At 44.9% G+C, this 11,526-nt stretch overlaps 1 protein-coding gene across 1 annotated transcript; it reads left to right on the top strand.

Annotated features, from left to right (window-relative positions):
- The first annotated feature begins 75 nt into the window (after nucleotides 1-75).
- fbln5 (fibulin 5) lies at nucleotides 76-11,364 on the top strand. Its single transcript, XM_046412413.1, has 11 exons — nucleotides 76-571; nucleotides 736-790; nucleotides 1,057-1,105; nucleotides 1,274-1,552; nucleotides 6,392-6,514; nucleotides 7,237-7,353; nucleotides 7,442-7,558; nucleotides 8,123-8,245; nucleotides 8,595-8,721; nucleotides 8,832-9,027; nucleotides 10,578-11,364. Exons 1-11 carry the CDS (start codon nucleotides 528-530, stop codon nucleotides 10,737-10,739), a joined length of 1,392 nt encoding a protein of 463 aa, XP_046268369.1. The 5' UTR covers nucleotides 76-527; the 3' UTR covers nucleotides 10,740-11,364.
- Nucleotides 11,365-11,526: the final 162 nt, after the last annotated feature.

Here is an 11,526-nt window from a genome sequence, read left to right as displayed (position 1 = left end):
ACGTGCAGTGTCATTCAGCTGTACGAGAGTGGGTCGTGTGTGTGTGTGTGGCGGGGGGGGGGGGGTTGTTTATGTCTTTGGAAAACAGACACCCACTGTGCATGTTGTATGCCTTTTTGCCCCCCGACAGCACAGGAGTAGCAGCTCGTCTGGGTGAGTGCGCCGCCGTGGGGCCGATGTCTCTGTGCGCGCTCTGACTGGACGGGGGGCTGGCTCTCCCTGATTGAATCCAGCTGTTGTGAACGTGCTCGGAGGGGGCCCGTCAATTTGCATTGCTAAATAATCTGTAGCGCCGACAGAGAGGGGCAGCAACGGAACAGTCCATTTTGAAAAGGCATTCCTGCAACGCTTGGTCAATGTGCCGGAGTTTCAGCTCGACCACACAGCGCTTAATGAAAACCTGGTGTCGTCTTTCGCGTAAAGGCGCATAGTTGGTGGGTGGTGAGAGCCCTGCTGGGTATTGGAGAGGGGATTTGGGGAGAATTTACGGGTCTTCTGGATCTTTCCTTTGAGAGAAACCATAAACCATGCTTTTTGAAATACGTGGCTTCAGGTTTTGCTCTTCTGCGAGGTCAGTAAACTTCATTCCTTCTCTGAATGTGACTTTGCGTAACGCACTCAGCCGAGCTGTTCTTGCTTTTGTTGTGTGTTTGAATGAATAAGTAACGGGATGCTTGTGCCGATGCTTGTTCCTGTTTTCAACGTCTCTGAAAATGTGGAATCCCCTCTTTGCAGGATGCTGGCAGCTCTGGTATTTATCCTGCTTTGTATCCGGCCGGGACACGGACAGGTAACACCTTCTTTCGCTGAAGTCAGGTTTTCAGGGGTTTCATTCATTTAGACATGGCAAGGCCGCGCTCAGAGTCTGCAAAAGTCCTTGTGCCGTCTCACTTTGACGCAGTCAACTGTCAAAAAGTATGTATCGACTGAAAACAGACGACAGATTTTAAAACTTGGATTATTTGCTTTAGAAGTCGCATAGAAAATCTTACATAAGTACTAGTTTGTCAGAAATTTCCAGAACCAACAAACAGCCTCTGAATCATCTCTCCTCAGACCTGCACAGACGGCTTTGCGTATGACCGCAGGGCAAGACAGTGTATAGGTAAGTGACGTGACTCTCGTGTTGTGAAACGTCATATTTAGGACATGGAGGAGCTCGTCCAGAGTTAAAACACAGTGCAGTGTGAAGCAGAAGAAGCAAACTGAAATCAAGCCTGCAGATGTTCTGGATGCAGGACTGGCCTTATCAATGCACCGCTCTGTGTTCCAGATGTGGATGAGTGTCGTTTGCTGCCAGATGCTTGCCGAGGAGACATGCGCTGCGTGAACCAGAATGGAGGTTACCTGTGCATCCCGAGGAGCTTGTACAACCAGCCTTACAGACCGGAGCCCCGGGCCCTCCCTGATCCGGTTTACTCGGACTCGGCTGGATTTCCAGACACCTTCCTGCCGGCTCCTGAGAGATCTGTAGAGCCCAGTTACCCCAGAGTGAGGACCACTGCACAGTGCGTCCTGGGATATGCTCCTGCAGAGGATGGCACCTGCAATGGTGAGTCACGGCAGACTTCAGTGCACAAACACTTAAGGACCTGTTCTTCAGAAACTAATCGTTCCTGTGATTGATATAAGTTGCACTAATCAAGCTGATAATATCGACGATTAAGGGGTCTGGGTTTTTCCAGTGGGGAAATCTAAGGAGTCTTGAGAAGTTCTGATTTGCAAATTAGCTCTCTTCAAAATGTGGCAAGTGAAAAAAGAAACCCATACACACCCACATCGCCGAGTCTGCTGGTCTTATTTATCAAAAGTCTTAAACTAAACTGTGCTGCCTATTGTTTTCAGTTGTTTGTTTATACCAGCAGCACAAAACCTCGTTTAGTTGTGCACATTGGGTCAGGATGTGCTCCCATTCATCACACACAGTGGATGTAGTCAGTTTGTTGTTTCTGCAGCAGCAGTGGTTGCAGTTTGAGCCCTTAAAGTGAAGCAACGTCTGCCTACAGGCCCTTTGATACACGCCGCGCACGTCGAGGTTCAAGGGAAGTTTCTTCTCAGATTGTTTTATTATACTTTTCAGTCACATGAAGATGCGAAACTATCGAAGGAAGTGTGCATAGATTTGTGGAGGGAAAAAAAGGATTTTCTGAAACATGTAATCGTGACTCCTTTAGTCTGGAACCATTTTGAGATAAAAGTTAGATTTGCTGTCATAGAATCACTTTAAACTGTGGGATCCTCATTTTTAAGCGGTTCTTTTGGCTGCCGCAAGAGCGCAGTGAGTCTCAAAAGGTGAGGCTTCACACCAAGTCTATTGCTGAGTAATTACCTGCAAGAGATCTGAGGGAGGATGGTGTCTGTCCTCTGCTGCAGCTGTGAGCAGTTTCTGGCCTCTTGCCTCAGTCTCTCCTTGAAAGAAGTGAATGATTTGAGGAAGACGGTCCCAACATCTGCCATCTCCTTATCAGACGTCACAGTGAAACTAGATGGACGAGGTGACAAGAGGGACTCGGGCCAGAGGTTCGGCGTAAGCCATTGAAGATTATGGCTTAACTCCTGGGGAATTCATAAATCCCTGAAATGGCAGCGACAGATGTTGTTTGATGCTCGGTGCAGCGGCGGGTCTGCCGTCACCCAGAGACGGGGCCTTCAGCTCCTCCCAGGGAGGAAATTTCGGCTCTCTGATTGATTCTGTTGAATTTCACAACCACGAGAGACCGCAGCTGTCAGATAAACACTACATGTTTGATGTTCCTCCCCAGCTGTCTGAAATGCATCTTAATATAATTATCACAGTTTGTCCAGCCGGGACAAGCTGTTGAAAATGGCCTCCTTAAAGTCCATTTGGGGCGTTTTTCTGTCGTTTTGGATAGATCGGTCGTAGTTCTGTAATGAGTGGAAAATGTACACATAGGGTACAGTTTTCTCCCTCTAAAGAGAGCTTTAGAGTTTAGCTCATGCACAAATATGGACTGTTTCTCTTGGTAGGGGAGAAAGCCTGTCAGGGAATCGGCTCGCAACCTTGTTTGGGTAAACTACACCATCAGAGTGCCAAAGATGAAGTCATCTGTTGCCAAATCGGTGCCTGAGCTGGGCCTGGAGAACAGGCATGCCTCTGTGGGGGCCAAGCGTAATGAGTCCTCACACTCCTGTAGGCTTGTGTGTGTGCGTGTATGCGTGTGATGTAATGAGTTGTTGATTGATGCTGCTATGGGGCAGAAATTACACAGACTGTGACTTCCTGTGTGGACCCGCCACAAACATGAGTCTGTCTTTAAGTTAATGGCACTACGCTGCATCAGTGTCACGAATGGCACCAGTCTGGGAGAACAACAGAACAAATTAACGCCCGGGTATTTGTTCATGCATCTGTGGGTTTGTTTTTCTAAGGTCAGATAGTAATGCCAAGACATTTTATCAATAATTTTATTCTGTGTTATAGTATCATCCCTCTTGCAGCTTTCTGAAATTCGTCCTTGCAGCATGAGCCATGCATGTCCATTTCCTATCCCATGTGCTTTAATCTGCTGCTGTAACGGCCTCCAGTCCTCTGGCTGCAGGAATTTGCTCCCATTCAGCCACAACAAGTTGGCTGCTGATGCTGGGAGATAAGGCCTGGCCTGTATTCAGGTCAGCTGTGGTGTTGTGGACCACAGGGGTTAAAAATGGCAGCAGCTCTGTGGCCAAAGGCTGAATCAGCTTTTGAAGAAAGGCAACCCAGCGTCACACACTATGGTGGTCAATAATCAGACCGACTTGTCAAAACTATTGATAATAACAGTGGCAAATAAAAGAATATTCTTTTGTAACTCAGGTGAACTGGCCTTTTAAGCAGGAAATGCACTATATGCACAAAAGTATTGGGACACACCGCTTTATTATTGAATTCAGGTGTGGTGTGGGGCCGTTTCTCAGGGGTGTAGACTCGGCCCCTGACTTCCAGTGAAGGGAAATCTTAATGCTTCAGCACACCAAGACATTTTGGACAATGCTATGTTTCCAACTTTGTGGCAACAGTTTGTTGAAGGCCCTTTTCTATTCCAGCATGACTGTGCCCCAGTGCACAAAGCAAAGCTCCATAAAGACATGGTTGGATGAGTTTGGTGTGGAAGAACTTGACTGGCCCACACAGAGCCCTGACCTCAACCCCATCCAACACCTTTGGGATGAACTGGAACGGAGATTGTGAGCCAGGCCTTTTGGTCCAACATCAGTGTGTGACCTCACAAATGCTCTGCTGCATGAATGGGCACAAATCCCCACAGAAACACTCCAACATGTTGTGGAAAGCCTTCACAGAAGAGTGGAAGCTGTAATGGCTGCGAAGGGTTAACCAACTCCAGATTAATGTCTATGTATATATACGTACGTGATGTTATTAAAGTCCCTGTTGCTGTAATGGTTGGGTATCCCAATACTTATAGTGTTTACTACTAATAGTGTAGCTTGCTCAAGCACTCTTTAACACACTCACATGAACCACCAAGTCAAATAAGTCAAATGAAGCCTACAGAGTTCAGCTCTGAGCTTGTGTTTTAAATTTCACATGGGACTGGACTCTTCATTTCCGCTCATGACTCCAGTTTTTGGGGATTTTCATGTTTTTACTCGAGCTGAAGGATTACATGCTCCTCTGTGGCTTGAGCAACATTCCCAGCCTTGTGGGCTTTTGAATCCAGCAGATAAAAACCCAGAAGTGCATTATAGTTTACAAAACACAAACATTTTTCTCAGTTACAAATCGTTTCTGATCCTATTCAGTGTGTTTGTCAGGCGTCTAATGACTTGTTAATCTTTGCACCCGAGAGGAGCTGGCATTAAAAGCCACCGCGGGATCATTCTGAATCAGTTTGTGTACAAATTTGATGTCAGAATCTCTCAGCTCTCGGTTTTCCTCCATGTGAGCGACATTCACCCGTTCAAACAAATCCCATGTGTCATGTCTTCCCCGAAGCTGATCGGGATTGTCAGCAGCAGCTCATGAAACAGTCTATATAAGGAGCTGAACTCAAACGCTGTGTGTGTGCAGCATGTGTGTGTGCGTGCTGTATATCTGCACCAAGCCTTACACATGGGGTGCAGATTAAGACCATTCAGAGAGGGTTCAACTGGTAACTGCAAGCAGGTGCCGGGGCCCTTGTAGCTGTTGGCGGGGGGCCCGTATGCGCCGGGCCTCCTCCACCCCTGTGAAGGGCTGCCGGTCCAAGTTGGCACAAAGGGCAACAGTCTCACTGACAGACGTTATCGCTTATCAGAGCTGCCTGTCCCAACAAAAACCAAAACAAAACAAAAAACCAGGCTCCCACCCACTTCCCCCACTGGTTTTCTACAGATTGGTGACTTCATGGTCTGAGAACCATAAACAAGAGTTTGAGCTTTGTGATTTGTCATATCCTCATAAGGAAATGTGGCTATTCTGATGTAGTGTGCGAGCTGCTCCAGGGGCGTCAAAGGAATTCAGATTGTAATCTGAGAAACCTTTAATGTTGTGAAGAAACAATTCTAAACTGATGCTGTACTGAAATGTTAACTGTTGTGTTAAGATTTTTTTAAACGCAGGCTGGTGAAAGCCTGAGCGGTGGAGAAACAGACTTTAAACTAGAAGTTTGCTGGTGCCCGAGTCCGGCGGGGGACATTCTTGTCTGGTGCTTTTGAGCAATGCCTGTGAAAATGGAAAGCTGCAGTGGAGTTCCTATCAGCAGACTGTGGCGCTTATGCAAAGCTTTTATGACTTGCAAAAGTTGACATATTTCCAAACTGAACTTCCCACTCAGACACAGAAACAAGAAACAAAACCAAATTAAGTTTTTTCTTACTTAGAAATAAACCAAGAAAAAAATAAAAGACTCTCTGAGAGAAAGTGTGAAAGTATGACTCCCACATGAAAATCAGTTTCAGTCAGTCAAAGAAAAGAACTCAATCAGCTGTTCTGCTATAAATAAAACATGATGTCATCCACTTTCTAATGGAGGTGCTGCCTTATGGCCTAACTGCCAAGCAGAAGAAGAGTATTACGATTTGGTGAAAATGTTTTGCTTGGATTTAATGTGCAGGACATTAATTTAATCAGTTTCATCATTTAAACATAACTACGCGGTAATAACCATGTATGGAATATTTCCAGGCAGTGTATTTTGGATGTGGTACAACTATTTAGCTTTTTTGGTCAGTTGCTCGTTCAGATTTTATTTATTCCTAATTTCTTGTCCTTCTCTGTAAGTGTCCTTGTGTCTCTTTGTAATTCCCTTTAGGATGAGTGAAGTCATCTGTCCCATCTGTCTTTCTGATTAAATTTTTATTTGTTTTTGTTTTTTAACTAAAAAAACAAAAGAAGAAACAACACTAATAACATCTGTCCTCTCTCTGCTTGTCTCCTTTTGTCCGGTTCCAGACATTGACGAATGTGAGACAAACTCTCATCACTGTAACCCCACCCAGGTCTGCATCAACACGGCAGGTGGCTACACCTGTTCCTGCACTGAGGGATACTGGCTGCTTGGTGGACAGTGTCAAGGTGAGTCAACTGCTGCAGCACTGATGTTGTGCGTTGATGCAGCTGCTAACAGCGACGGTTAGAAAACCTGAAACTGTGGGGTGTTTTTGCTCCTGAAAGTCAAAGGTTTGTAAAAAAAAAACGTCCTGCATAAACAAGCTAAGTTGTTTGGGAAACAGTCTTGAAGGCAAATTGTGATCAAATGTTGCGGATAATTCGGTGATTCACATTAAAAAAAACCTGTTGATGTCCAGCAGCTGAATGTATGTGAGCGCAATGTTGTCCTTGAAATCACCAGCTAGAAAGACTCTTACGACACCAGTCAGTGAACTGAGTGGAGTAATTATTCAAAGAGATGGTTAATCTCTGTCAAGCAAGTTTCTAGTTTCTGCAAATTGATTTTTCAATACCGTAATGAACCTAATAGCAGCACACATGATTTGTGGTTAATGGTCTAAACCGCTGAAGTGGTCCGTTTTGGTAAAAGGAGTGTAAACAAATGAGATCACGACCAAGAAGGGATAACAGTGCGAGTATGTGCCAAAAATTCAGAGCTTATTGCTTGTACACACTGTTGAATCATGCACGGAAGACAACGCCATGACAACAGCGCCCTCTTCATGCTATGTGAGGTAAAACAGCTCAGCAAAGTTCTCGCCAAATCAAATCAATTAATTGTCAAGATGATAAAGTGTTATTTAGTGATTTTCTGGGTTTTTATTTATGTCCCGCTTTGTCTCTAGATATTGATGAATGCCGCTATGGTTACTGCCAGCAGCTGTGTGCCAACGTCCCTGGCTCTTATTCCTGCTCCTGTAACCCCGGCTTCATCCTCAACCCAGACAGCAGGACATGTCAAGGTACACACACACACACACACACACACACACACACACGCACACACAGAGTCACAGTCTTGTATTCCACTGTCCCCTGTTGTTCCTGCAGACGTGGATGAGTGTGAAGATGAGCCCTGCAGTCACGGCTGCTTCAACACCTACGGCTCCTTCATGTGCAACTGTGACGAGGGCTTCGAGCTGGCAGCCGACGGCACTTCCTGCATCGGTGAGCCGAGCCGGTCGTGGTTTTTGTAAATTAACTGTGTATTTAATTTAACATTTAAACAGGGAGACGCGTTTCTGAATTAAAATGACCGTTTCATGACTCGCTGTCTGTATTCAGAGCAATTTCAATATGTCAGCCATTAATGTTTGACATGCAGTCCAGTAAGACTGATGTATGCTGATCAAATTCACGTTTTTGTCCACATATTTAAGTGTAACTTAAACTTATATTACAGTCTCATGTCAAAATATGACATGTGAAAATGTGCACTTTTAGAAGTTGTCAGTGTGTTAACCATGCATCCCGTGCAGCATCACAAGGACCAGGATCCTAACCCAGCTCAGACCGGGTGAGAGGCAGACAAACACATTCACACCTAAAGCTTCTTTATTAAACCTGCATGTCTTCGGAGTGTGGGAGGACCTGGAGGACTGAGAGGAAACCCCACACAGACGGGCCTCAGTCCACCCGGCTGGGACCGAACCTGAGACCCTGTTGCTGACCGCTGGGCCCTCCCAGTCTATTTCTGATGAGTGTTAATCCAGCCTTTTTTGTTCTCTGTAGACCTGGATGAGTGCAGTTTCTCTGAGTTTCTGTGTCAGCACAGATGTGTGAACACCCCCGGTTCTTTCTCCTGCATCTGCCCGCCAGGATATTACGTATACGAGGACGGCAGGAGCTGTGAAGGTAAAGTTCAGGACCGAGGACTAATATGTAGGCATCTCTGAATAGAAACAGCACTCAAGAAACTGAGCTGAATTGTCTTTGTCCTTGTTGATTTGTTTTTATCAGGAAATGTTCGCATATAATTTGTTTCATCTGGAATTTGTTTCATGTGCCACCTTGAGGTTTTTATTTGGTTAAAATGAACCTGAAATGTTAGTTGCACATATGAATTGTTTAAAACAAGAGTCACATTGTGCCTTATTATGCTATTGTTGTTCTGTTGATGCTTTCCAAATGTTGTTTCTCTGATGATGATGATGTTGATGATGATGATGTTTTAACTGACTTTGTTGTGTGTTTGATTTTGAAGATATCAATGAATGTGACACTGGTAACAACACCTGTACAACAGCACAAGTATGTTTCAATTTCCAGGGAGGCTATACATGCCTGGATCCTTTACAGTGTCACCTTCCTTACATCGAAGTTAGTGACAAGTGAGTATTTCCACAAACGCATCTTCGTCTGTGCTCCGTCTGTGCTGACGTTCACTGCCCCACAAAGTTGCGTCCTCGTTAACTGACGTGCAGTGTCTGTTGCCCCGCAGTCAGTGCATGTGCTCTGCTGAGAACCCTGCCTGCAGGGACAAACCCTTCACTGTTCTGTACCGACACATGGACTTGTCATCGGGGCGCAGTGTGCCTGCAGACATCTTCCAGATGCAGGCCACCACGCGCTACCCCGGCGCCTTCTACATCTTCCAGATAAAGTCGGGCAATGAAGGACGAGAGTTTTACATGAGGGTGAGTACTTCAGGGACACGTGGGACACCACACTAACCTGTTCATGTGAAGGCAAAGGGACACGATGCAGTGATAATATGCTGAAAGGGCAAAAGCAGACATTATAAAAGGGATAAAATCAGACATAACATCGGACAATCGGGCTTCATAAATAAATTTCCACTTTCTGTTATAGTGAGATTTATAAAAATAAATAAAATGTCAGACAGGAAGTGATGGGTTTTATGTTTCTGGCAGCAGTAGGCAGTTAATTTGCAACAAACTGCAAGAACTAGGTAGAAAGCTTGAGCTCATGTGGCTTAACAGACAAGGAAACAGCGCCACCTACAGAGAATCCAAGGAAATTGCAGAACATGAAGCTGGTTGTTTATCAGTGTGTAGAACACAAAAACACTGCAGCTCTGAGTGTCTCGTTACTGAGGATGTTGCCAAAATCATTTAAAAAGTCTTGGGTTGGCCTTCTGTGCTCGTGGTGCTTATGAGTGAGGTTGACAGTAAGGAAATGTGCCGATTCTGCACGAGCATCAGGCTGAACTGCACTCAGTCTCATACAAATTTCTTTTTGTGACTTGCAGATTTTGTCATTAAGGAAAACCCACAGGCTCCTTTGTTAGTTTCTGTCATAGTTTAGAAATTTTAAAACACAGGCCTTCGTTTTATTTTCAGGCGCCTGAAAAAATCCTCCCAGCTTAAGACATTTATGGACAAATTTAGAGGTAACAACAAACAGACAACATATTTCTTTTGATTTTGAGGCACAATAACACATTTATGGACCATAATAATGAACTTGTTTTGGGGCTACAATTTGTGGGTAATAACAAGTTTCTGGACAGCTGAGTCTCAGACTTTCTTTTAAATAAGCACTTAGGCTTGCATTTAAAAAGTCTACATTAAAAACAAAACATAGCAATTTTTTTATCCTAATTCAAGTTTTGAGCTAAACGACTTTGTCATTCTAGTGAGTCTGAATGTAAACCATAGAGGCATAAATAATTTAGCTGATATAATTCAATTAACAACAGGTGTTTTCCAAACGGGACATTTTGACATGTCACAGTTGGGAAAGCACAGGTGTAAGTGATAAAAGCACAGAGACAGAACAGACCCAATGCTAATGTTAGTAAAAACATGCACCAAGTAACGGAGGAGGAAGATGTAAAAACATGAAGTCCCAGACTGGTCAGCGCAGTGTGCAGCCACTAGATGGCGCCGTAAGTGCGTGTCATGTTTTTGGGAAGGTGATTTTTATTTCTCGGTGTTTTAAACTCAGACTTAGAAGACTTTCAAGAGGATTTCAAGCTGCAAAGATTCTGTGCAGCATGATTTAAACGACCACATGAGACCTTACCTTCTGTTGTCCTCGTTTAAACCAAGCCCTGGTCTGATGTGCTTTCAGGAACACGCTGGCTTTCTTTGCCTTTGTGCTTGTGTTTTCCAGTTGTACATGAAATGACAAAAGCCTGGAGTCTCGGATTTCCTCCACCGTGTGCAGCCCATTTCCTGTTCTTCATTCCTCACATTCCTCTCCCGTCTCCTCTATCTTACAGCAAACCAGTAATGTGAGCGCCACACTTGTGCTGTCACGGCCCATCAAGGGGCCGAGGGAGGTGGTGCTGGACTTGGAGATGGTCACGGTCAACAACGTCATCAACTTCAGAGGCAGCTCCATCATACGTCTGACGATATTTGTCTCGGAGCACCCGTTCTGAGCGTCCCCAATGAACTTGATCGCCCGCCCCCCCTCCCCCGGAGAATCAGGCTGCACTCGTCTGCGGCTGATGCAGCGGTTTGTCTGAGACAGCTCACCTTTCTTCTTACTCATTATGTCATCCTCCATAAAGACACGTCCGATAAAGACTCAGCAAAGATCAGCTGATGGGAAAGCATCCCTGTGCTCGAATCCCCACCCCGGTTTAATGGACACTGAGCTTTTATGGCTGCGATGTGGACCGTCAACACAGAGGGATATTTATGGTGTACAATTTCTGACATCCTCTATCTAGAAAATGACCTGAAAATTACCCTCACTGAGTACCAGTGTATACACAATAACCCCCCCACCCCCCACCCCAGTTGTCTGTGAAGTTTCATCTCTTCAGATAAGCTGTGAACATGACTTTCGGGTGTCTGGATTCAAGAGCCGTCGTTACATCCTGAGCGCCATCAGCTCATCGTCGTGGTTTTGGTTTTGTGAGAGACGGGAGGAGAGTCCGTCATCTGAGCAGAAGTGTAACTGAGCATTTGCAGTGGCAGTATTTGAAATGATGTAACAGTCAGTCATTAACTGAATTATTGATCACAGTTTCTTTTAGACCAATAAATGTCTTCACCACACAAGGCTCTGCACCTTATAATGGGATTATGTCAGTTAATACTTATTTTTTTGACACTGAGAGAACATTAAACAAAACATTTTGGATTAAACCAATTCAATTTTTTGGGGGGGGTGGCAATACAAATAAATGTCTTCACTACACAGCAGAATCCTGGACTCCT

The sequence above is a fragment of the Scatophagus argus genome, chromosome 15 (assembly GCF_020382885.2).
Source record: "Scatophagus argus isolate fScaArg1 chromosome 15, fScaArg1.pri, whole genome shotgun sequence".
Taxonomy (NCBI): Eukaryota; Metazoa; Chordata; class Actinopteri; family Scatophagidae; genus Scatophagus; species Scatophagus argus.
This window is presented reverse-complemented; position numbering and strand designations above follow the sequence as displayed.